Genomic DNA, 25,319 nt, shown 5'->3' on the forward strand with positions numbered 1-25,319 from the left:
TTGCCGCACTTGGCAGCATATTCTGGACTCGGTTACTTGAGTTTGACACTCTTCTTGACACCAGCACGAATACCAGACAGCTCTCCGCTGTATCTCGTCTCTTCGTGACGAACCTCTCGGACCTGGCAAAACGATAAGCAGCAATTTTTAAACGCATCACAGAAATGTGTGTCACAATCCAGCACATCCTCTTTAAAAGTCTTCAGACAATCCCTGAAATCCTTGCTCAACGATGTAATAAAACATGTTGAATACAGACCTGTCCCTTTCTGCGGATTTTAGCCCGTCTGAACTTCTCTCTGTGCTTGACTCTGGGATTACGGTCAATTTTCTTCCTTTTCGGCGTGAGCCCCTTGTTCTTGGCCATCTGTGGAATTGTTAGACAAACATAATTAATACAATTCAGAAATCAGTGTCACACACTGGGTCTAGAAAACTTGGAGGAGAATCCAGAGATGTAAACAAGCAATGCTGTGGAGAACACTTTAAAGCTTGCACTTACGTACTTTTAAAGGATAATTAAGCTGAATTTTGCAAACACGCTCTCTGAAGCTGTAGCAAAACAACTCGATATGCACACTACAATCCATTTTCTTGAACTAGAGCTAGATAAAATCTTTAGTGTACTCCTGCGAGTGCCCAGCAGATGGAACTCAATCACGTTTATTAACACCAAAATACCAAAAGTGTAGTTTAGACTCCATTCTCCAACAACAGTAATGGCAAATAAATGACTACTTCAAGAAGTTAAGTTGTTCATTTTTAACATTTTCATTTATTTAATTGGGTCGAAATTATTAATCTGTTATCCAACTACAATTCCTTGTATATTTATCAATTACATATACAATATAGACATGATTTATTTTTATTTATTTATTTTTTAAATACCAAGAGGTCAAAATGAGTCAGCATACAAAGACATATGCTTGTGTAACACTAAAAATAAATCTATCCATAGTTATAAAATGTAATGCTTGAATAATTATTAAACAAGCTGTGGCATATGCTACAGTTATCAGTGGGCTCCATCCATTCAATTTCTGTCGTAAGTACTCATATTTCGTGCAAATACATGAGTGTGTATCACTCAGTACCTGGTAAGTGATTCCTCTCTTTGCATTTGGATCCAATTCTTCCTCTTCTTCATTCCCCTCCATCCTGTAACACAAAGATTTTCTTAATGTTTTACTCTCCTGGTTGATTTTACCTTATATAAATTTGATTCAGTACTACCAAAACATCCAATATGGCTCTTTTGGTGATAATACTCTACCAGAGGCACAGTCTCATTTTGGCAACTGAACACCAGTCTGTCCTGTAACTGCTCTCTACATGTTTAGAGCCAAACCACACATATTTCAGCTCCCCAATAATACTGGTGTTTAAATAGAACTGAACCACTCAGAGGGATGTAAGACTTTAGAGCGAGCAGAGCAGTTGGCAGTGTTTCCGGCTTCTGAAAAATTTCAGTGTATTTCCCAATACAGTATAGTATATCAAATGTGCTACATCGTGACATCTATTGCAACATGCAAGTCAGCACGGATTCCTGTTATTCTGACCCCAAATCCTCTGCATATCAAAGACACATCCCATGAGTACACTTCCTGTACTTTTTCTGTAAGTTAAAAAGTGCATACTTACATTTCATCTTCTGGATTATTGCCCTTCCTCTTTAATTTTAACCGTTCCTCTGCCTCTTTGTAGAAGCGTAGAGCTTCTTCCTCATCCAGGTCAGAGTCTGACTCCTCCTCAGCCTCAGGCACAGCTTCTCCAGACTCCTGTATCCAGTGGGTGCGTGCACACATACACACACATTAGCAATCAATATAAAAGTTAAACGTCGGCACTAGGGGTCATCTGAGGATGCTCTTCATGTATATCAATGTTGTCGAAGAGTGTCCTCAGATAACCCCTGGTGCAGACGTAATATAGTAGTATATTAATGTTGTTTTCTTACCTTTTCCTTCCTGTTTGAAACTTTAGACTTCTTGCCTTCTGCTTGCTTGCTTCCTGCCTTATTTTTCTCTCCACCAGCTAGTAGCTGGCGAAACTCTGGAGCGAGCCGAGCATCTACTGTGCCTAGTTCATTGATGAGCTGCAGTCAGGCATCAGAGACTCAGTAAGACATTTTGCATTTTGTGGATTTTTGTGATCAGCTTTGTAGGATGTGTGTCAGAAGATATTTCATAATCGTGCTGCTCATGGTGCTGGTTTGGAGTGTTAATACAGTGAAATCACAAATAAAAGATGCTGACCAAAGTAACAAACACACAGTAAAAGATTTTGGTTTTTAGTTGCAACAAACAGCAATTATTTTAACCCCTGTGAACCTGACCTGCTGAGCCTGAAGTATCTCTCTGATGCTGTTTATTTAATTCAGATCAAAGTGCATATAAGCGTGGATTACCTGCACATATTTACATGACGAGAGCTCCACTGATGATTCCCAACACTTAGACTGACTGAACTGAGTTTAGCATTTCAAAGTTAATTAATTCAAAGTTCAGGGTTTGTTCTGAGTTTGCTAAACCTGCCTTTTGGGTTAAGCTCTAGGGCTCATAATCACACATTACAAATCCTGCGACAATCCTCTTGGACTCATAACAGAGCCTACAAATGTTGAAAATTGTGCTTTCGCGTGCTTTTTTTTTTTTTTTTTTTTAAAGTACCAAATCTAGGAGAAACTGCTCACCTTTTTTTGAGCATGGTCTAAACATCAGTGTGTGGACTTACATTTCTGTAGGTGAGCAGTCTTTCAATCACAGGGTGGTTGTGAGCAGGTATCCGCTTTGCTTTCAGCACCAAGTAGAAGCTGATGTTTGTGCAGTAACTGTGGCAGGAGAGAAACATCATTCAGTGACAGAGCGTGACAGTTTGTCGTGTGAGTTTACAATCCAATCACAACTTACTTGAGATAAAGTTGCTGCTTTGTCTTCAGGTAATTGGCACCCTTTAGGTAAAAAAACAAAGCAAACAAAGAAAAAGAATAGGATGAAAGATGTTCAGATTCACGTCGTTGATTTTCATGATATTGATGACATGTTCCTGTATACTCAAACACGTCTACACCAACTGTTTTGCATATACACAAACACATAAATGTGGTCTCCCAATGTTGTCTGAACTTTAAGCCGGTTCACGACAAGGGGTTTAGTGGTTTTAGAATTAAGACTGTTTTCGTGACCATAGTCTAGCTGATTACATACAGGTTATACCATAGTATATGGTACATGGTATAACCATAAAAAAAAAAAAACACCAAATGTCCTTATGTGTTTTGAAAAATAATGAATAAAGTAAATCTCTGAACTACCAGAAAACATAATCAGAATATCTCAAACACTGTCCATATTTATGAACCTTGGCTTGGTTAGGCTACAAGCCTCCATTGGTGTAGTGGTTACCACATTTGGGTCACAAGCAAAAAGTTGGTGGTTTGATTCCAGCCAGAGATATTTGCATGTGGACGTGTATCCGGTGTAAAAATCTGAGCAGCTGAAAGTAGCTTACTTACGAATAAGGCTGTAAGTAGTGCACCACAAGTATGAGTATCTTCTCTTTTCATCGTGATTAAAGGTGGGAAATACAGAGGAACTTACAATGCAATCACAATTTGTTTCCCTAGATAATGGTGCAGATACAAGAAAGACACAGGCATGATGGTGTTGACCTGTGTGTGTGCTTTTTTGTGTGTTTTATCACAGCCTGTGTGCAGTGGCTGAAAGCAACAGCATGTGAAAATTTGTAGCCAAGTGTGCTCACCTTTCCTGCAGGGATCTTTCCCTCCTTAACCATTTGCATGAGAGGCTGAAGCTCATTCTTGAGCTCGTTAAGCTGTACAAAGAAACAGGAATAAGTCACATCGATTGCACGTCACTTGAAAATTTAAAGGCTCTTCAAGTCTGAAGTTGTGTCCTTCCTATTTGTCTCTTACCTTTGCCTTGAAGTCCTGAATAAGCTCAAGCAGCTCTGGTGACTCTTTCTTCAAAAGCTTCATTTTTTCCTTCTGAGACATCTGCTTCAGGTCTTTCACAATCCTCTCTTCTTTTTCCACAGGCTTGCTTTCATCCTCCTCCACAGCAAATTCCTTCATTTAGGCAAAGACATACAATTAGAATTAGACGCTTCTGTCAGCATGTCATTAGGCCTACAAGAGAGTGTTAAATACCTGAAAAAAGTTCAAATCATAATCCTCCTCGCTCAGATTTGCAGCTAAACGTTTTTGGATGTTTTTAGCCTCTTCTTCTTCTTCTTGTTCCTCAGCCTCCAACTCTTCTTGTGATTTCCCTTCTGTAATAACAGTGATCGAAATGTTGCATAATAAAAGATAATGCAATCATCACACAATGCAATTATACGGCTTGAGATAAAAGGTTCTTACTTGAGGTCACATAATCTGAATCGTAGAACATTTTTTTCTTTCTGCCCCAGGCCATTTCATTAGGGAGCTCTGCAGCAGACAATGTAAACACAGTGAGACAGGCTCAAAATGAAAAGCATAAAAAACAAAAAAGAAAAAAAAAAAAAAGGTCAATTTACCGTCCTCATTTCTCCCTTCTAAATCACTCTCCATATCTGTCCCCTCTTCCTCATTTTCTTCTTCCTCCCCTTCATCATCTTCCGACTCAGAAAGATCAAGGGGCATCACCTCCTCCTGTGAAATTTCGATAATCTCGGGTTTCTTCTCGGCTGTTCCTCTATATTTTTAACCTGCAGTTACTTTTAAACAAACACTTATGACATTACCTCATCGTCCACTTCCTCCTGGTCGCTCTCCATTTGAACACCTCGGGCGAGAAGTTTCTGCGGCAAAGACACCGGAGCACGAAGAAAGGTTACAGAACACAACTGTTGAACTGCACACTTACCGTAGAACAAATAAAGAGGGGAACTTACTGCAATCTTCTCATCATGAAACTCATCGATCTTGTCTTTTGTGTATGTTGAGGATTTCTGAAAGAGAAAAGAGAAAACACCATTGAGAAAGAAAACAGTTCTATCAAAGTCACCATATGAGATCATGCTGGTCTTTATTTAGTTTATTCTTCACAGGTCACAAGTGTTTGGCTCAACGTAGATATTACCGCTTTGTTGGTTACAGAAAGCAACAGTTTAATCATACAATCAGGCAAGATTTCAGATCTTGTTTTTATTATTTGACAGCTATAATTTGACCTCTCTTCTTTTCAAAATAATACTTTGTCCCCCTTAAAGTCACACCAACTACCCTCTAGTTTAGAAATCAGAGGACAATAACAACTTGGGTAAAGTAAGCAAAGGGCCACACACTGAGTAACTGTAACATAATGTAACATAATGTGAAATCATGTTAAACTCCAAAGAAATCATTAAAACCCCCACATCCATGCCCAAGATGCATGTAAACTTCTGACCACAGCTGTATAAAACACTGCGTGTCTTACCTTATCAGGGACAGGCATGTCGTTGTAGGCTTCAGGGTCGTCTTCATCATAGACCTCATCTTTATTTGGCCTCTGTGCGTGTTTTCCCCTGAACAGCAAAAGACAGATAACAAATAAAAACTCAAATTTCTGGTTAAATACCAGATTTATTTTTCCCGGATCACTCCAAACTTCACTAGCGCCAGCTCCCATCACAGCAGTGGAGTGTAAATCATGCACCCGTATGCTTATAAATTAAGACTAACAACTTATCGGGGTTTCTACAATACTACACGCCAATTGTGACCACACGAAAAACAGAGCAGAGACGCTATAAAGACAAGCTAACACGTAGATACATCTTAGCCAAACTGACCGTTTTGCTCGAACCATGATGAACCAGCTTCACACACAACGGACAATAAACCACGTCTGTGTGCGTATAAATGCAGATTAAAACTGAATATATTCACTTCAGTTAACTGCACACATATATTTTACTCACTGGATACCATGTGCCACAAGAAACGTCCTTTTCCTCTTTAGCTCAAACGGCAATCAGAGAGGAAACCTACCGCCCCCTGCTGTCCTGGAGGATTTCTACAAACTGTGTGGAGAGTTATCTGATCATTCTGACATGTGTGTATTTATTCTTAAAAAATTGGCCCCCCAACATCGCATAATAAAATAATTTTAGCTATTAATTTTAGCTGTTATATTTTACAAGCTTTTTTTTTTTTTTAAATTTTACAAGCTTTATGAATTAAGATTAAGTAACAGAGCATGTATTTTTATACTTAGAGCCACTTTCTGTTAATCTTACAGTAATGTGTGTGAAGAAAAATGAAGTGATATGATTTATATGCGGCTTATTTGTTCTCTGAAAATTAAAATATACTTTCAAGAACACAATATCATTCCAATATTATTCCTTGTGATTGTTCTCAATGTTTGCCCATGCACTGAACTCTTGAATTGTACAGTAGTCTCTCCTGCACATAAATACCTGCATAAATTCATAATACTCAGTATAGAAAGTACAAAAGTTACATATATTTTAAGTACAGTACAGCTGAATGAGTGGAAGAGAATACTGATGACATCTAAATAATTTTGAAAAAGAAAAAAATTAATTAAATTAAAAGTTTAAGAAAAAATTTAAGAAAATGTCTAAAATCTCTATACATTGTAAGTTGTGATTAGTTAACCTTACTAAGAAAAAACACACAAATAAATTGCTTATAAAAACAAATAAAATGGGAATGTGTGCTATACTAACAAAGAATTTTGTTGTGAACTTTACTTATGCTCAGTTTGTAAGTCTGAAAGTTCCTGCAACATATGATTTCTCAGTTTACCGGAAACTCGTTTACTATATATATATATATATATATATATATATATATATATATATATATATATATATATAGAGAGAGAGAGAGAGAGAGAGAGAGAGAGAGAGAGAGAGAGAGAGAGAGGCATTCATTATGGCAGCACAAGAACAAGCTCTGAACATAAGATCCAGAGGTATGGTGTATATATATATATATATATATATATATATATATATATATATATATATATATATATGTGCATACAGTGGCAGTCCTAGCCTGTTTGGTGCCCTGGGCAAACACCCCCTCTGGCGCCCCCCCACCCCACCCCCGGTACCCTCCACCTGCTGGGGCAGCAGGTTGAGGGTCACAGACGCCAACAGACTAAATAAACTGATCCACAAGGCCAGTAATGTGGGGATGGAGCTGGACTCCATTAGGGTGGTGTCTGAGAGGCAGATGTTGTCCAAGATAAGGACAATCATGGATAATACCTCCCACCCACTCCATGACGTACTGGCTAGTCACAGGAGCACGTTCAGTGAGAGACTGAGATTACCAAAAAGCAGCACGGAACGACACAGGAAGTCATTCCTGCCCGTGGCCATCTCCCCGTACAACTCCTCCATCTAATACACTGTAAACACTGCAGTAGTTACACCCTTTTTACGCACACTCTTTTCTACTCTGTAATATTCTTGCCAATTTTTTGATATTTATTTACAATCACCTCTGTTAATTCTTGATATTTATAATTTAGTGATCTGTATATATTAGTGCTATTTCCTAAATGTGTAAAATCTGTAACATGATGTATTGTTTGGAGTTTAGTCTGTTACTGTTACTATTTTTAGAATTTCTTCTTGGACCAACTGTAACCCACATAATTTCCTTAGGGATTAATAAAGTATTCTGATTCTGATTCTGATTGCTTCAGCATACATGACCTTCCATTGTCCAATGACACATCTGCTTACCTGTATCTTTTGCTCGTTTCTCCTCCTCTTCTTTTCTCTTTTTTCTAAACTGAGCACCTGATGGCTGTGAACTTTTCTTGTCTATCTTCCATTGGTTTTAATTTTGCACTCCATAACACCCATCCCCCAACCCGAGGATCACCACAACATAACCGAATAGACCTACACCTTAGTTCACAGATTGGCTTTGTCTAGGGTTTATTTGTGGGATTTCGCACAACCCCGGATTCAAATCAGGAATACATAATGGGCTTGGATTTACAACATTATGAATGAAATGTGCTCTATTTGGAAGCAGCCGGCCCCCCTCCCCTGTCGACAGGTTGTGTGTGAGACTTTAAATTATCAAACTGTAAATTATAAATTTTAAATTGTTATTGATCCCTTTACCCCTAGTTCTAAAGTGTATATTTATTTTCTTACTCTTGTTATATTTATTGTTTGTTTACTTGGACTGCTGTAACCGGAGCCTCGTCGTACTGTATATAGCGGAGATGACAATAAAGTTTACTTTGACTTCAACACAGCAACAAGCAGGCGCACCGAGGGCTGTCGCGATCACTTTATAGAATTTCGAAAAAAAATCGGTGCGAATTATAATGCATCATAATGTCTGGTGTTTTCGTGTTTGTTGGTTTGTTTTTATTTTGTTTTAATTTGCGAGTTGGTTATTAGATGCTGCTCCAGCCATCCAGAGAATCCCCCGCCGCCTCTCCTCCCTGTGCCACAAGCAGCAGGCGCACCTCGCAAACGGAGGGCGCCCTTACTCCCAGCAAATGTGCGATAGAAAACCGATCGGCAACTTTTATTTTGGAGATGCCCGTGATGCCGCCCCCACCACGATGGCGCCCTGGGCAACCGCCCATGTCGCCCCTATCAAAAACCGCTACATATATGTACATACAGATAGATACACACACACACACACACACACACACACAAAATAAATCTTCACCTAACAGAACTGAGATACACTCCAGCTTACATGGGACACTAAATTGGATAAGAGCAAAAAAAAAAAAAAAAAAAAAAAAATAATGGATGGATGGATGTTTATTTTCTGTCCTTGCTAGAATAACTGAAAGATCTGAAAATGTACTTTACAACAGTAGAGGTAGAAGTCGAAGGCCAGTATAAGCAGTATGACAGTTAAACTGGATATTTTTTGGTAACATCATTTGTAGATGAGGAGGCCCAGATTACACAAAACATGTTTAGTCTTTAGTTGGCATTGTTAAAATATGAAAAGTGATAAAACAGAATTTAATTTCACATTCTAACTGTGATTTTCACCATAGGATTAACAGTAACTTCTAATAGTAAAACACATACATTCTTAATTTTCAAGTAAAGTTAACTAATTCATATAAGTCTATGGAAACCTATTGCAAAAATACACATTTACAGGGAGCAAGCCCCCCCCCCCAAAAAAAATAAAAATAAAAAAAAAATAAAAAATAAAAAAAAAATAACAAGATTATGAACAGAGATAAAAGTATTCTTGTTAAAAACAGGAAAACTTTAATCTATCTGATGATGTCCAGATCTAAAGTAGTGATTTGTTCATCTACTTTTTTCACAAAGATTATCAAATATTCAAATATAAATTTCTCATTGTTCTCACCCAACATCTACAAATTATATTTATTACTCTACTTTAAGGTATAAGATTACAATATATTTCACGATATTTTTTTGAAAGGCAAATAAAAATATTCAATCTTTAAACACGTTTTCTGTGTTACATTATACATATTTCACAGTATTTTAGTCTCCAGGAATTTTGATTTGTGTATTTTCAGATATTTTATTTTCATTTTCGGTGCTACCCTTAAAGCCTGTACTTCTTAAACATTTTGTTGTTTGATTTAAAAAAAAAATAATTTTTGGATCAAGTACTGTGATCCATGAAAAAGAAAAAGAACCAAAAAATAAATAAATTAAAATAAAATAAAATAAATAAAAAATCCTTCTGTGTTTTTCTACACTGAACTGAAAAAACTTACCCCAAAACTTACCCCACATTTCTGGCTTTGTGATTTTGTCACTTAACAATCAATCAGTATGTCTAAATTACCACCAAACCTTCTTTACGTCCACTTTCATTTGCACATTTCATTAGCTACACCTGCTTTAGGCATGTAAACGTTGTCACAATGACATGCTTAAATTCATACTGAGGATCAAAATCGAGAAAAAGGGAGATTTAAGTGACTCTGAACATGAGCTATAGCAGCAGAAGACCACACAGGGTGACACTCCTGTCAGGTAAGAACGGGACAATTGATAAGTCTCGATTTCTGCTGCAACACTTGCCTTTCAAACTTCTTGTGTTTCTCAAACTTCTTTCATGAACATGACAGTGAGTTCACTGTGTTCAAACAGCCTCCACAGTCACCAAATATCAGCAGCCATGTGATGATGTCATGTCAATATGGACCAAAATCTCTGAGGAATTTTTCCAGCACCTTGTTGAATCTGTGTCTTGAAGAATTGAGGCAGTTCTGGAGGCAAAGGTACCAGCAAAGTGTAACTAATGAAGTCATTATCAGTTCATCATCAAAGATCTAAACCCACTTGAAGGGGCTCAGTGAAGTCACTTCTATGAACATTTTAATCAAAAAAGATGTTTAACAAATAACAGAGTTGATATTTTTCCTGGTGAGCAGCAACAATATGACTATTTTACATGTAAGTCACCGTACATGTAAAACGTCGTATCCATAATGCCTGTTATCCATATGCCTGTTACTAATGCTTTTCATTACAGTCTCTGCCTGCTTTGGCTTATACTTTCAGTAATTAACACTGCAGATGTCGTAAAATATCCACTGCCAGCCGGTTTCTTTGCTTTGTGACAGAACGTGTTCACAGTATATCACTCATGGTTTTCTCCCGCTCCTCCTTTCTTCCTTCCCGAGTCCACACCGAGAAAAGTGTAACTGCGAGGCCTCTCTGTGGGCATTAATGTGGACCTCACTTTGTCGTTCCTCTTTTCCATCAGGGCAAGGCCAGGTGTTATGTAAGATGGCTCATACTGTCAGGGAAACAGAAAAAGAGTATCAGATATTGGCACTATGGCACTATAGTTATCTACTTCTTACAGATCAGTGAATTAAAAGTTAATGCTACCTTTGTTTTTCAACCTGAGGGTAATTACAGAGATAAAACAGACTACTTAGTTTCTTTTTTTTCACTCTAAAACAGTAGAAATAATTCTTGTCGCTTCTAAAATATTTGAAAATAAATTACATGTGATTTCACTCATACAGACAATAACTTTTTTTTTAAAATTTGATTGTAGTTTTTAGGGGTCACCAGCCAAAAAGGCTGAAAACCCTTTGCTAATTTGTACTATCTACATGTATATTTATCTTTTATTTGCAATGATTCAAACACATGGATTTTACTAAAAGGAAATTTCACTAAAAATAATTGTTTTCCTTTTTTTGGCTTCTTATTACTTACTTCAGAGTTCTAAGATGATAACTTTTAATACTGAGGAGAAGAGATATTTGCAAAAGGCCACTGTTATGTTTTTGTGGAGTGACAATTGACTTAATTTCAGGTTTATTTCTATAGTGCCAAATCACAATAACAAGGTTCTTTATATTCTAAGGTAAATGCACTGCAGTGTAAGTAAAACCCCAAACTTTCAATTTATCTCCGATGAGCAGCACTAGGAGGATTCTTCCTTTTAACAGGAAGTAACTCCTGGCCAATCCAGGAGCAGGGAGAGGCAGCTATGTGACATAACCGCTCACGGGGATTAAGGGGAAAGAAAAAAGGAGAGCACAGACAGAAAAGGGAGAGCTGCAATAAATATCTCTCTAAGCCCTTCAGTTAGTTAGTTGAATCTGCACACTTACAGTGGGCCTGGTATATCTCGGCACTGAGACTCCTTTCTTTTCATGATTTGTAGCTGCATCTTCCTTGCTCAGATCCCACATGGACTGGGTATGTATACTCTTTGATTCTCTCTTAAGCAGTCCTGAACTGGTCTGTGGTATTTTCCTCATGATGTCGCTCAGAGCGCTGAAGTTCTCGTCCCTGTGCACGCTCAAGATTATCGGCTTCTGACAGGAGAGAAATACATCTTAGCTTTGCTAGGAGCTCCATATCAAGATGACATTGAGTGTTTTGAAAGCAAAAGCAGGTTACTTACTCTAGAAGATGGCTTGTTCACCATTTTTTTTGCAATATCATCTGTTTTACTCTCCTCTTCTGCAATAGAGTACCTCCTTGCCTGAAAAGAGTAACGCCTGTACGTTTCCTCGTTTGCTTTGTCATCATATCTAGATGTATTTCTGGTATATAAAGTCATGTTCCTCTCTGTGGGGTGGTGCCTGGAAGTGTCTCTCTCCATGCTGCACTCCATCCAGTAGGAATAAAAAGTGACAAACTTTATTTTAGACATTTTAGACCATTTGAAAATCAAACAACTCTGAATAAATGCGCAAAAGGAAAGCTAAGGAAAGCTAAATTATAACCGCTGGGCTTTATCCTTTAAAAAAAAAAAGAAGTTTTCTTTGTGTGAACATGTCATTTGAATATAAAAGGATAGAAAAGTAATTAAAAAAAAAAACAATCATACCAACACATACACACACACACACACACACAGAAGAAAAATCTGGCATTATTTTAAAGTAGGTACAGTTAAAATGCTTATGACCAGCTTTTCTCAATAAACCACAAATGACAAATGTGCTGGATACAATAGAGTCCAATATAATCTACAAAATACACAATTTGGACATTAAATTATTATTTATACAATTATTTTAATAACTTATTTTGGTGCCAGATATTTGGACATGATATCTTACCTTTTTGTTCTTTCTAAAGGAGCTGGCTGCGTTGATAAGAACTCCCTGCTCCTAAATCAAGACCAAGATCAAGATCGTGGAAAAAAAAGAGACACTAATTGTCTTAATCATAGCATAGCTAATAATAGGACTTACTTGAAAAGTAATTTTTCTATGACATCAGTTGACTCTGGAGGCAGATTGTCTTTGACCCTGTCAAATACAAATATCTGTAAAAAACATCCTACAAACATATACAAATAGATATATTTGGACAAGAAATTGCCAAAGAAAAAACTTGTATCTTGTTGATCTTACCTTTTTCTTCTGTCTGAAGTATCCGGCTGTGTTGATAAGGACTCTCTGCTCCTATTAAATAATCAAGATCTTAAATATTTGTGCAAAAGAGCTAATAGTCTTAATAATAGCATAGCTCATAATAACACTCACTTGAAAACTGTTGATTTTTCCATGTCAGTTGCAACAGGAGACACGCTTTCAGATAACCTGTCAAATACATAAATCTGTAAGAACATCCTCAAAATATAGATATATTTAGACGTGAAATTTTAAAATTAATAATTATTTTTCCTTATATCATGTTGATCTTACTTTTTTACTCTGTCTGAAGTAGCTGGCTGAGTTGATAAGGGCTCTCTGTTCCTGTGAAAACAAATAAGATCCCAAATATCCTCAGCCTGGAAAAAACAGACCCCTAATAATCTCAGTCATACCACAGCTAATAACAAGACTCACTTGAAAGTTGATTTTTCTATGACATCAGTTGCCACCGGAGAGATTTTGTCTTTGACCCTGTCAAACACAAAAATCTGTAAAAACATCCTAAAATATTTACAAATAGATAAATTTGGACAATCAATTAAAAAAAAACTAAGTTGTATCTTGTTAATCTTACTTTTTTGTTCTGTCTGAAGTATCCGGCTGGGTTGATAAGGACTCTCTGCGCCTATGAAAATAGTCAAGATCCCAAATGTTTGTGTAAAACATCGACATGGAAAAAACATCTAATAGTTTGAATCATAAGTGTTTACTAAGACTCACTTGAAAGTTGATTTCTCCATGTCAGTTGCCACTGGAGAAAGGCTGTCTGTGATCCTGTCGAATTAAATTTTTTTTTTATAACATGCTGAAAATATACATATATTTGAAAATGACAGTCTAAAAATAATTCTTTTTTTTTTGGTGTCTTATTGATTTCACCTTTTCGTTCTCTCTGAAGTAGCTGGCTCTGCTGTCCAAGGTTCTCTGTTCCTATGAGCATAATCAAGACTCCTAATGTTTGTGAAAATCATCGACATGGAAAAAACATAGACAGCTAGTAGTTCGAATCGTAACATAGCTTTTAATAAGACTCACTTGAAGGTTGTTGAGTTTTTAACAACTTCAGTTGCCACTGGAGAAATGTTTTCTTTGAATCTGTCAGATACAAAAATCTGAAAAAAACATCCTGTAGCACAAAATATTGAAAATATCCAGTTTGCCATTCTGGAAATTACTATAATAATAATAATACAAAAGGGATGGCAGGTTAAAGAAAAAAAGCAAGAAGATCAGCTACAGGTTTGGTTAAAGGACAGAATAAATTCTGGCCATGAGAATTTTAAATATGTCTGCTGTACTCTGACATATTTATTCAAGGACTGATGATGATGTGGAGACTAATTCAGATATACTACCTTCTTTTATCCTCAAGATGGTTTTGGTTGTCAGTAAATCCATCCATTAAAGGGGTGTTTTTGTCAAACTGCATGCTGTTCTGTAGTGACATCTCCAGCTTCACTACTTCCCCATGAAGATACAGAGGACTGGTTGGCAAGCTGCTTTCTTCTGAAAAAACTCCCATCTTATCCCAGTCCAGAGGAGAAACAGCACGTGGGGAGGGAGGGTCGGTGATATCGGGATCAACAGAGATCCTTTTCAGGAGTCTGACAGCTGAAATGTCTTTAAGCTGATGGTTTTGGTTCACATGGGTTGCAGTGGAAAGAACCGGGAGTGAACTAGCATACAAAGTCCTGAACTCCCGGTCAAATGCGTCAACAGCCGGTCCCCTCAGGACGGTGATCAGCTGCCGGTGCAGGTGGGTATCCGTCCAGGTGAAGCTGCAGAATTCAGCAACAATGTTTTGAGTCACTTTTAAGCATTTACGCCTTACATGTAAAGAAAAGCAGGTGGAAGCCAAATCTGTTTACCTGTAGCTGCCGTGAATCACTGTGTCTAAATCCACCAGAAGGAATTTCTCATTCATTTCCCCAACCAGCTTTCTTCCATCCCTTAAACCAAAACTTCTCCCACCAAGAGCTCGGACCCGTATGTTCTGTCAAAACACAAGGTTTAAACTCGGCATTGCATTACACTAAAACCTGTGACAGTGCCAAAAGCTGAATCGTCACATTGGTGTGAACCGATGTGTAATACTGTAAGTACTGTAGGTACAAACAAGACCATGATCTTGATATGATTAATTGGTACTTTAGGTTTCGAGGTGATATAATCAATGCAAAGGAGTGTAGGCTTGATCCCCTGAGGACACAAGAAAGAATGTCTAAAAGTGCATGTAACAGGAACAGCTACGACTGTGTTTACACTTGGATTTAAATTGATCTTGTGGAAAGGATTGGATAGAAGTGTAAACAGGGTTTTAATTCAGCATTCTATCCAATGTTCCCTCTAATTTTTCATGTGTCTGAGCGCACACAAACTCCCTGAGCGGTCCCTTGGACCACTGTGAGCAACAGCAGACGTGTGCACTGTGGTCATCGAATCCATTCAAGTTACACGGTTTATTAAAATAATCAAATTACAGCATTTACATTTATGTTAGACTACTTTTAATTAACTGCTTTAGCCCACTTACAATGAAAATTAAAAAAAAAATCTTGTTCATGACCTGTGTAGTATGTTAACACTATTGGAAGTAAAAATAAGTTGAACTCCAATTTTGAAAACACAACTTTCTTTCCTTTTTTTTTTTTTTTTAAATAAAGCTCTGACTTGTATTATGAGTATGAGTCTGTGGTCTGGGAGAGAGTCCTGTAACTCTGTCTGCCAAATACAGTATATAATGACCAATGTTCAAGTATCAAGTATTTATTTATTGTCATTGTCAATGTTGGGCAATTAAATATATAGTAACAGAGTTTTTTGCAGCTGTTTACCTAAAAATGCAGCCAAGGCGTTTTTTTAAATAAACATTTCAAACTATTTACAGAACAATCAGCTGTTCTGCATCAAATTTGATGCCACACAAATTATTTGTGCCACTCCAAAAATAATTTCTGTCCACTATGAGATAAAGGAGAACAACAGCCTGATACCTGCAGGCCTGACAACAGGAGATGTATCACTCCTGTAACACCTGTAACATTCAGCAGTCGCCTCATTGTTCTGACACACACAACAAAACTATTGACTACACTACACACTAACTACACAAGATTTGCGCTAAACGTTGCAAATCTCTCACATCTCAAAACACCCGCCATCACTCCTAAAACTTCCCCCTTCCTAAACAATAAATGCCATGTTGCCTTATCGTTTTTTGATTGGTCGACATGGTACATTTTTCGACCAATAGGAAAGGGTGGGGTTTTTTTGGTGTTGTTTTTGCTCATAGGCGGAGAGTGCTTTCGAGCGTTTTCCTTATAAAACGCAGTTTTTACCGTTTCTTCCCGCAGTAAATATAAACAACGATAGTATTCAGGAAGAAAACCAAACATTGCATATTTTTTTATCGTAACTCTGGTTTTACGTGGCCTATCAACACAATTTAAAAACTGGTATAAAGTCCACACTTTTTCCGTCATTTTTTCCGCCTGTCCTGCTCACATCTCTAATGGTTGTACACGTTGTCATTAACGTGGCTTCACTCCACATCAGCCACGCCGCTTTGCTAGCTAAAACACCGGTGTCGGCACATAAGGACGCTGTCATAGCCTGTCAACGACGTTGATTAGCTGCGTATATACGAATGTGAATCGCATTATTGGCTGGACTATGGGATAAGGTGGCATCATTCTAATCCCATACGGGAGCAGCCAGTCACTTACTGACTAACACTGCAGAACAGAATTGTTAAAGTTTTAATTTTAATTTCAATTCAGGTTAGATTTTTTTTTTGTGCGCAACGCAGATTTTCTGTGCGCAGAGACTGTGCCAGCAGTGCACAATTGCGCACGCGCGCAGCTTAGAGGGAACATTGATTCTATCCAAGTATGGCTGAATTCTGCCTTGAATTTTACCTTCTGTTCATTTATTTCATCAGCAGCTCTAATGAGAATGCTGTCTTTGCTTGAAAGCAATACAAACTCCATTGAATGCTGTGCAACCAGTTTAGCTGTGTGGCCGATTCTCTGCTACATTCCTGCCATCAGCTTGTCAAAGCAAAAAGACAAGACTTGCAGTTTGAGTTCCAGCATGTGTGCACAGAGTCAAGTAACTCAAACTGAACTAAAACAATAAAACTAGATGTGAAAAACATTTTTAACTAAAATAAATACAAAAACTAGACTTTGGGAACAAATGCGTGCTTATAGATGTCACTACAGTAGCATGGGACATATGGGAAGTGTTTTTAGTTTCATTCTTTGTCAGCTTAAACAAATTTGCCACCACACTGAGCACAACGAGGCTTTGTTCCACATGTTAAGACCAGGATAGCAAATGAAAATATCCCATTCCACAATGCGCTGCTGTGTCCAACTAAAATCTTTGTTTTATTTACTGCCATGTGTGAAGGATGGCTGCTAGGTGTGTGCTGATTTGTATGTGTTGACTCACTGGATGCCAGAGCCTGTTGGACGAGAACTTCTCCTGAATGGACCTTTGGTTCAGGATGATGTAGACAGGGACGCCCCGAGAGGCAGCACTGTGTAAATCTCCAATTATTGCACTATCTGTCAGTCTGTCTATCACGATGGCAATTACCTGAATGACATGAAAATATGCATGTATATAATTTAGCCTGCATTTTTAACTAAAGCCCACTTCTTTCAGTGTTCAGGCCTATCATAAGAATACAATCATAACAAAAAGAAATGATGAAATCATAATGGCTGAAAGTTAAAATTTGATGGTTAATTATCAGAGAAATGCCTAACAAAAAAAGAGTTCTTTAGAGGAAGTGCTGCCTCTAAGGCTTTCTCTACGGGAAATCTTCAGGAGTGCAAAAAAAACCCAAAAAACAACAACATAAAAATATTTAACTCTAGGAGAAATTTAGCAAGCAAAACAAACACAAGCGTCTTCATCAGGGTCTAAGCATATAACTAATTTCCTTTTAGATATCCTGAATTTATGTACTCCATATGAAAACATAAGCTGTTTTTATCCGTGAAAATAATGAATCCAGCAGAAATTTGCGTACTTGTCTGGCTCTTTGTAACTGCCGTCTGATCACCTCTCTGACTGAAGGTTCCCCTTCTGCAGGAGGGCTGGTGTGGACTGTGACACTTGCCGTTACCGACCAGGGGGTTTTATGAGGCCAGCCCAACTCCAGGCCCGGGACTGGCACGTCTGAGTGGCAGGGAAAGTAATTGGAACAGAGGTCCTCCATTTCTGCCATGCTCTCTGCTCCATTCTCATGTTGTAGCCGCGGATCGTTGAAAGAGTAGCTCTGAACCCAGCTTTTCAACTGGCTGACCTCTTCAGAGGATAAGAAGCAGTCGGGGAGCTCTTTGACGACTGAGTAGAAAGCCTCTGGCCCAGCGCTCAGCAGCTTCTCCACTGCTTCTCTCTCCTTCTCACTATAGATGAACTCCGGGGAGGACTCATCCACCGGCAGGAAAAATGTATCCTCATCCAGACTCTCCTCGTTGTTTGACATGACTGTAGTCTTTCCCGGCAATAAGCGTTTCTTTTTTTTTTTTTTAAAGTAATGAGACTCAACTCATGTCGCTCTCCAATCAAGAAAAACTGAGATGTTCATTCACTCCTCCAGAAAAGAAAAAAAAAAGGCACACTATTTCCATTTATGGCAGTTCAGAGATACCTTGTCGTCGCTTGCAGTCAGAAAAAGCTCGAGTAAACTTTATGATTGTGTCCCCTAAAACAACCAAAAATAAAATAGGTTGAAATGTTTGATGAATAAATCAGCACTTTATGAAACTCACCTCCTGGGCAGTTTGATCTCTTGGGCTCAAGTGTGATACGTAAGCTGAGAGCAGCTGTGATTCTTCTGTGTGTGTCACTTCACCTACCTGTTATCTAATTTCATTAAAGGCTTCCACTCCTTGTTGCTGACACAATTCCCAGATTCCAGACATACTGTGCAGCTGACGGATCGCTTCAGATCACAGACGCCCTGGCATGACTCTACTTTATCCCCTCTGTCTTCACAGCTGATTTTGCCCGTTTCCGATTGTAAAGAAGATGCATATACCTGTGTGTGAGGCGTGTAGTGGATTATAGTGCCATGCATTCTTTATTTGAGAAGCTATCGTGAGCCACGCAGTGTTTTCTTTTTGGGGACCGGTCCAGCCTGACGGGTAAGTTTACGGGTAACGTGTAATACTGTATCTAGCTCTGCATCAAACGGTGATAGGTGTAATCTTTAAGCTGTTTCATTTTGATTTCTTTGGAAGTGCTTTAACGAAGTTGTTTGTGTTTCTAAAGCACGATAGCGCGGGAAGGAGTTATCATTGATTTTTTTTTCTTCTTCTGTTCTGCTGTTCAGTTGAAAATGTCCTGAGGTTGCTTTGAAAAGATAAACAGCGAATGCCACAAATTGGTGAGCGATTAAATGACAAAGAGGAAGCAACATTGTTGCAGCCACAGCGTCATGTCGTTAGATTAAACCTCCTCTGTTTTACACGCAAAGCACTTACTGAGAAACAAAGGAAAGCCCACACAGACTGAACCCTTTAAAACACAGGAATCCTCTTTAGCCCAGCTCTGAGTGCATGTCCTTTTAATGAGTACATTTTCTCATTGCATAAAAATATATATATAAACATTAAACACAGCAATTTATACATATATTTGCTCGTGTTAAAAAAAATACTTCCATATTAACACGATCACTCAATTATTCTGTAGTAACTTTGAATTCACTGGAAGCAGGAATAAGAAGACTGAGCTGTGGCATTTAAAGATGCACTTCATTCTCAGTCATCTTATTTCCTCATCATGTGTGCTTACTCTTAACTGGGGAGCAGAGGGACAGAAAGAGAAAGAGAGAGAGACAGATAAGGTTATTGGGCTCTGAATAAGGTGCCTTCGCTTCAGCTTCTTCTTGGCTCACTGCTTCTTGCGCAGGTGGATGTACAGGACTCCACTCACGAGAAGCAAGGGGACGCACAGCCACGCCAGGATGAAACAGTAGCCAAAGTGTCCTTTGTTCAAGACTCTTGAGTCATCAAAAATCTCCTTTCTGTGGAAGGTGAAGATGAGGCAAGCGGCAAAGTCCGTGAAACCTGCAAAAGTTTTAAAATAAATATACAAAATAAATAAATAAATAAATAAATAAATAATAATCATAATAATAATAATCGTATTTTAAAACCACATTAGAGAGTGAGTGACATTGCCTAATTTTACAGTCATCAGGTGAGATGATGAACCTGATACATTGGTTCACACTAACACCTTTCTGTTATTGCTACACTTATGCGTTTTGTTCTTTACGTTTATTTACAGTACTGTGAGCAGAATTCCTCAGGATCATGAGCCCTAAATGCTCAGCGAGGGTGGTGGGGGGTGAGGCAGTCAGAAGAAAGAGGAGCATTTATTGTCACTTTAATGCACATCTATGATGACTCCCCAAAATATAAGTACAATCATTTTAAGGTTTTAAATATCATTGGCCATATACAGTTTTCTCTTTTATTAAGAGAAGAGGAGCCATGTCATTTGACATATCAGTGCTTTCCAACCTCCAAGAGCTGTCTGTTATGCTCTACCTCACTGGTTTCTAAAGATGCAGCATATATATCCCTAAAAAACAAAAAGATTGTCGGTTGGTCTGTTCTGATTGGCTGCCTGTCCCAAACCGAAAGTTCTAACTGCAGGTGGGAGGGGCTTCTGTGCCTCAGATGACCATCTTTGGAATATATGCTCTCGCTGAGCGATTATCTGAACATCTGCTAACCGAAGCTTACAGGAATTACTTGTACATACTTTTGCCTCATTATCTGAAACGTAGGTCTTAAGCATGAACCAATGTATGCTTTGATTATAATCACAACCATCAGGCTACACAAACTGTGGTCAGACCATTTTATTGATGTTTTGAAGTGCAGATGAGAAAAGAAAACTGTTTGATGACAAGAAAATTAACATCTTTGTCAAACTTCTACCATATAGAGGAAGAAAAGCATGATTCAAAAAGTTTGGAAAAATACTGTTTTTTATAATTAAATCAATGTAACGCAAGTGTCCAGTCCAATTAATACAAAATTAGCTAAGCTGTTAAGGCCATAAGAGTGAAAATGTAAAATTCTCACAGGTTACTCTTTGCAAAGAAAGAAGAAGTCTTTAAATACCTGCAAAGGCCTGACAGAGGCCCGTGATGTAGAACAGGCTTCCTCTGGACATGGTGAACAGCTGACCCAGAAAAACCAGGAAGGAGATTGAGGAGAAGACCACAGAGAGGACCATGAGGGCCTGGATAGACTGCAGCCAGTCTGGAAGAACAAGTTAAAGGAAGAGCATGGCTCACTATGGAGCTTTGAACTGTTATGCAATAGCCAATGATGCAGAAATTAAATTAGAGATATGAAGTATGAAGTTAGAAATACTTTCTTACCACTTTCATTGGTAGCAGAACACAACCAGGCTTCAGTGGCATTGTCATACATGCAGTAATGCCAGAGGTTGGAGACTTCTGATTCTGTCCAAACCCACCAGGTCTAAAGAAAGAAAGAAATTAAAAGTATGCTCGGTCACATATTAAGACAAATATGCAGAAAGGCACATGGCACAAATCTACAGCTGGTATGTTGAGAAGCACCATTTTTTTGCTCAGCTCTCTTCATGTGACATACAGAGTAACAGCGGCATCTGTTGATAGAAGAGGCTAAATTATTTAACACAATTTTCCACATCTCACCTTCTCAAGGGTGGCAATGACAAGCATGGCCAAGGAGAGCAAATGCAGCACCACTAAGGAGATGAGTAGGAAGACCATGGCTATTCTGAGATTTGAGGACGAGCCTAGAATCGGGTGTGCAACTGACCCTGTGAAGTATGTGAGAAAGTAAAATGATTAATTATTAAAAAGATTTTATAATTAGTCAGTGAACACTCCTCTTTGTTTTCTTCTTTTATGCTATTTAAAGTGGCCAGCAGATTTCCATGGCCTGACACACTGGACTCTTTGTCTGCTTCTGGGCAGTTTCACTGACAATCTCTGCTCATTTATCAAGGCACAGGCACGCCACACAGAAGGAAGTGGATGCAGGGGAGTTGCTCCATCTCTTTAGACTCTATCCAGTCTCTGAGGAGCACATGAAAACATCTGCACCCTGTAACATCTGTAAACAAACATGTAGTATGAAACCCTTATGCTCTTGATCGAATACTGTGGCTTCTACTTTTTAAAATCTGGATATAAACCTCCAGCGTTTAAATGCACAAAGCATGAAAATCATATTAACGTATATAAAGTTTTTAACACTTTGTCAAATGATCAATGATGCTGAAGCCTTTTTTTGTAAACAGGCCTCTGAGTCAAAAATTAAAAGCACAAAACAAGTAAAACTATTTAAATCTTTTGATAAGTCAGCAAATTTACTAAAACTTAAATCAAGTCTTTCCTCTGTGTGACTAATAACTGTCACTGCGGTAACAGAAGAGAGGAAAATAAACACTTTCCTGAACATTTGGGAAGCTCAAAGGGGAAATTTCATAGTTAAGTAACACTCTTCAGTTTCAGTTCACTAACACATCTGGATAAAATTATTAAATTATTTTTTTTATAAAGTCTGCACACTACATTAGAAATTCTCCTTTTAAGTGATGTTTTTTTTCTACTTTTTCAAATTAGAAATGGATAAAATTTAATTTTGAATTTGATTTGTCACCTTATGAGTCTGTAAATTGCACGTCTGTTTACATTAGCACACTTCACTGTGTCGTTACCCTGCCAGGGGTTTGCATTGGTCTGGCATTACAGAGAAATGTTGCTCTTAAATCTCAGATGATCCAGAAAGACAGCGCTAAGGTATACTGTACAAAACTCCAGCATATCTCAAGATTAAAACAGAAAGCGTAACTTCATAAAAGCTCAGAGAAGTATTTTGTTAGTCTCTTTATAATCCTCCCTAACAAGTGTTTCTGTGAGTAAACTTCTTACCCGTTTCAAAGGGTTGGAGTCGAGAGCTCGAGAGAGATCCTCAGATACTTTTCCCTAGTGGCTCCTATCCACTATCTCTGCTTTTTCGTTCCTTGCAGAGGTTTTCGCTTGAAAACTTGGAGAGAAGGGCACCGAGGAGGAATGCAGAGTTAGACATAGGAGGAGTTCTCTACAGCCATTTCCTCCAAACTTTCCCTGCCCTCCCCCCAAATCTGTGGTCGGGACCAGCCCGACACCAAAAAATAACATTCCTGTGGACCTGCGTGAATACAGAACATATTCTTTGCAGTTTCCTGCACACATCCCATCTGTACCGAAAATATGGGTCATAATAACAACAATACTGTGCTCATTAGGGGGTGTGTTGAAAAATGAAAAGGATCCCACAGCATTTGTCATGATACTGCTAGATGTGTGGGCGGCACACAATTAAATTGCTACAGACAGATTTATGTGCCAATGCTGCATTCCTGCTCGTGCTGTTCATTGAGCCTTGCAGCTTGGTATGAACACCACTACATCACTTCCTACGTGAGGCGACTGAAGGACAGGAAATAAGGACTGATTGCTGCCCACTTTTGATTGTAAACGTAGAGGAAATCTCAGACCACCCAGAATAAAACACACACCGTTTCATCCTAAATTAAATCCCCAGAGACGATAATGATTTCTCTTTAAACTCAGCTTCATCAAGTGACGTCATTCACGGTAAAGGTTTACTTAATTGTCCTACCAGGTAGTAGACTTTGTCTCACTAATGAGAGACTTTCTTCTGTGTACCTGAAGTAGTGTCAAGATTAAAAAATATCAAATACAGAAAACAGGAAGAGGCTGGATTATTTTTACTGTTGTATTCATGTTTAGGAATCACTTTGGTTCATTGAGGTGCTGCTTATTATGCTGTTTCATTACAGCTCCTCCTTAATACACATGAACTTATTAAAGACATCATAGCCCGTGAAAGTAAAATTGTAGTTTTAAAAGTACAGTACTGGGCTTGAGACACCCTTTTTTTCTTTGCCTTTTGCTAGGAAAATGGGATATAGGTACCAGCATTTATTGGAATATGTGCACACATATATAGAAGTACAGCATATAAAACAAAAACAGAGTTTATACAATTCTAACAAGTTTCATAGACAATGTTTGCTATGACCACCTTTATGCTCTCACGCAGCAGGCTTGGTTGTGGTTCCTAGGATCTCTAGAAGTAGAATTTGAGGCAGATCCTTCAGCTCTCAGACCCCTCTACTATGGAGCCAAATCCCAGTTTGCATCCTGGAGACAGACACCCTCACTAAATTTAAGGTTAGCCTAAGCCCTAAGACAGCTGGGATAGGCTCCAGTGCCCCCCTGCGACCCTGAAAAGGAAAAGGAGAAGTAGATGGGTGGATGGATGACTTAGTTATGGTGCTATAGGCTCAGATTTCATGGAAGGTACTGAGCACTTCTTGTCCATTCACCTCTTTTCACTCCTCAGGTGTTTATATCCCACTGCAGCATGTTATTAAATCCTTGTGTTCTCTTTTCTATTCTTCTCTTTCCCCTTCACCCCCAATCGGTCACAGCAGATGGCTGCCCCTCCCTGAGCTTGGTTCTGCCAGAGGTTTCTTCCTATTTAAAGGGGTTTTTCCTTCCCACTGTTGCTGAGTGTTTGCTCATAGAGGATCATTTGATTTTCTTCGCAAATACTGTAAGGTCTTTAACATACAGTGTAAATTGCTTTGAGGCAACTTTAGGTGTGATTTGGCACTACCTAACTAAACCTGCACTGAACTGAGTTCACTGAGGCAACTTTTCTTGTTATTTAAGTCATCGTCAGGAATAGTTCTCCAAACATTTTAAAGGACATTTACCTTTTGTTCCATATCAAGATGATCCTGCACTGCTTCAGTGAGCTGAGGTCCAGGCACTGGGGAGGTTATTCCTTGATTGTGGTTTTTCCTCTGTCCAGGTATGCTTTTACTGAATTGACAGGTTGTTTGGGATCATTGTCATGCTCGAAAACCAAACTCATATTTTTATCAAGATCTCCATCACCACTGGTGGAAATACAGACCCAAACCATGACAGAGCCTCCACTGTGTTTCACGGATGGCTGTTGACGCTCACTGTTGCACCCCTCTCCTCAACTCTGTATATACTTACAATGATTGGAACCAAAGATAAGATAACCTTTATTAGTCCCACACGTGGGAAATTTGTTTTGTCACAGCAGGAAGTGGACAGTGCAAAAGTTATGAAGGACAATTAGAATAAAATAAAATAAGAATAAATACAGTACACAACTGTACAGAATAGAATAAAAATAGAATACTATATACAGTAGAATAAAATAGAATAAAATATACAATAGGATAAAAATAGAATACAAATGCTATATACAACAGAGTGAAAAATACAACGGTGCCAGAAAGATTATTGCACATTTGTGTTATTGCACATTTGTGGATGTGTGTGTATGATCAGTTAAAGTCTTTGTT

At 38.3% G+C, this 25,319-nt stretch overlaps 3 protein-coding genes and 1 long non-coding RNA gene across 5 annotated transcripts; all 4 read right to left on the bottom strand.

The window, feature by feature from the left end:
• Nucleotides 1–12: 12 nt before the first annotated feature.
• utp3 (UTP3 small subunit processome component) lies at nt 13–5,940 on the bottom strand. The gene is made up of 16 exons (XM_063473930.2): nt 5,785–5,940; nt 5,430–5,517; nt 4,903–4,959; nt 4,753–4,809; nt 4,546–4,660; nt 4,388–4,456; nt 4,175–4,296; nt 3,941–4,093; nt 3,769–3,840; nt 2,916–2,956; nt 2,740–2,836; nt 1,964–2,101; nt 1,648–1,784; nt 1,098–1,161; nt 260–367; nt 13–122 (listed from the first exon to the last, which is right to left on the bottom strand). Exons 1-16 carry the CDS (start codon nt 5,799–5,801, stop codon nt 33–35), a joined length of 1,425 nt encoding a protein of 474 aa, XP_063330000.1. The 5' UTR covers nt 5,802–5,940; the 3' UTR covers nt 13–32.
• A 4,657-nt stretch (nt 5,941–10,597) lies between these two features.
• Nucleotides 10,598–18,598, bottom strand: fam83e (family with sequence similarity 83 member E). Its single transcript, XM_063472980.2, has 9 exons — nt 17,911–18,598; nt 17,325–17,471; nt 14,738–14,862; nt 14,515–14,647; nt 12,846–12,896; nt 12,549–12,599; nt 11,885–12,121; nt 11,589–11,795; nt 10,598–10,756 (listed from the first exon to the last, which is right to left on the bottom strand). Exons 1-9 carry the CDS (start codon nt 18,367–18,369, stop codon nt 10,598–10,600), a joined length of 1,569 nt encoding a protein of 522 aa, XP_063329050.2. The 5' UTR covers nt 18,370–18,598.
• Nucleotides 13,446–13,820, bottom strand: LOC134628199 (uncharacterized). The gene is made up of 3 exons (XR_010093963.1): nt 13,749–13,820; nt 13,590–13,643; nt 13,446–13,494 (listed from the first exon to the last, which is right to left on the bottom strand). It is a non-coding gene; the product is annotated as an uncharacterized LOC134628199 (long non-coding RNA).
• An 896-nt stretch (nt 18,599–19,494) lies between the features above and the next one.
• Nucleotides 19,495–24,472, bottom strand: emp3a (epithelial membrane protein 3a (MAM blood group)). Of its 2 annotated transcripts, XM_063472981.1 has the most exons (6): nt 23,996–24,472; nt 22,837–22,951; nt 21,592–21,719; nt 21,289–21,391; nt 21,026–21,166; nt 19,496–19,957 (listed from the first exon to the last, which is right to left on the bottom strand). In XM_063472981.1, the coding sequence occupies exons 3-6, from the start codon at nt 21,667–21,669 to the stop codon at nt 19,782–19,784; spliced, it is 498 nt and encodes a 165-aa protein (XP_063329051.1). In that variant the 5' UTR covers nt 21,670–21,719; nt 22,837–22,951; nt 23,996–24,472; the 3' UTR covers nt 19,496–19,781. The 2 variants fall into 2 exon arrangements, with proteins under 2 accessions (XP_063329052.1, XP_063329051.1); XM_063472982.1 differs by lacking the exon at nt 22,837–22,951 and having other exon boundaries at nt 19,495–19,957.
• Between the last annotated feature and the right edge of the window lie 847 nt (nt 24,473–25,319).

This window comes from Pelmatolapia mariae, linkage group LG5 (assembly GCF_036321145.2).
Source record: "Pelmatolapia mariae isolate MD_Pm_ZW linkage group LG5, Pm_UMD_F_2, whole genome shotgun sequence".
NCBI lineage: Eukaryota > Metazoa > Chordata > Actinopteri > Cichliformes > Cichlidae > Pelmatolapia > Pelmatolapia mariae.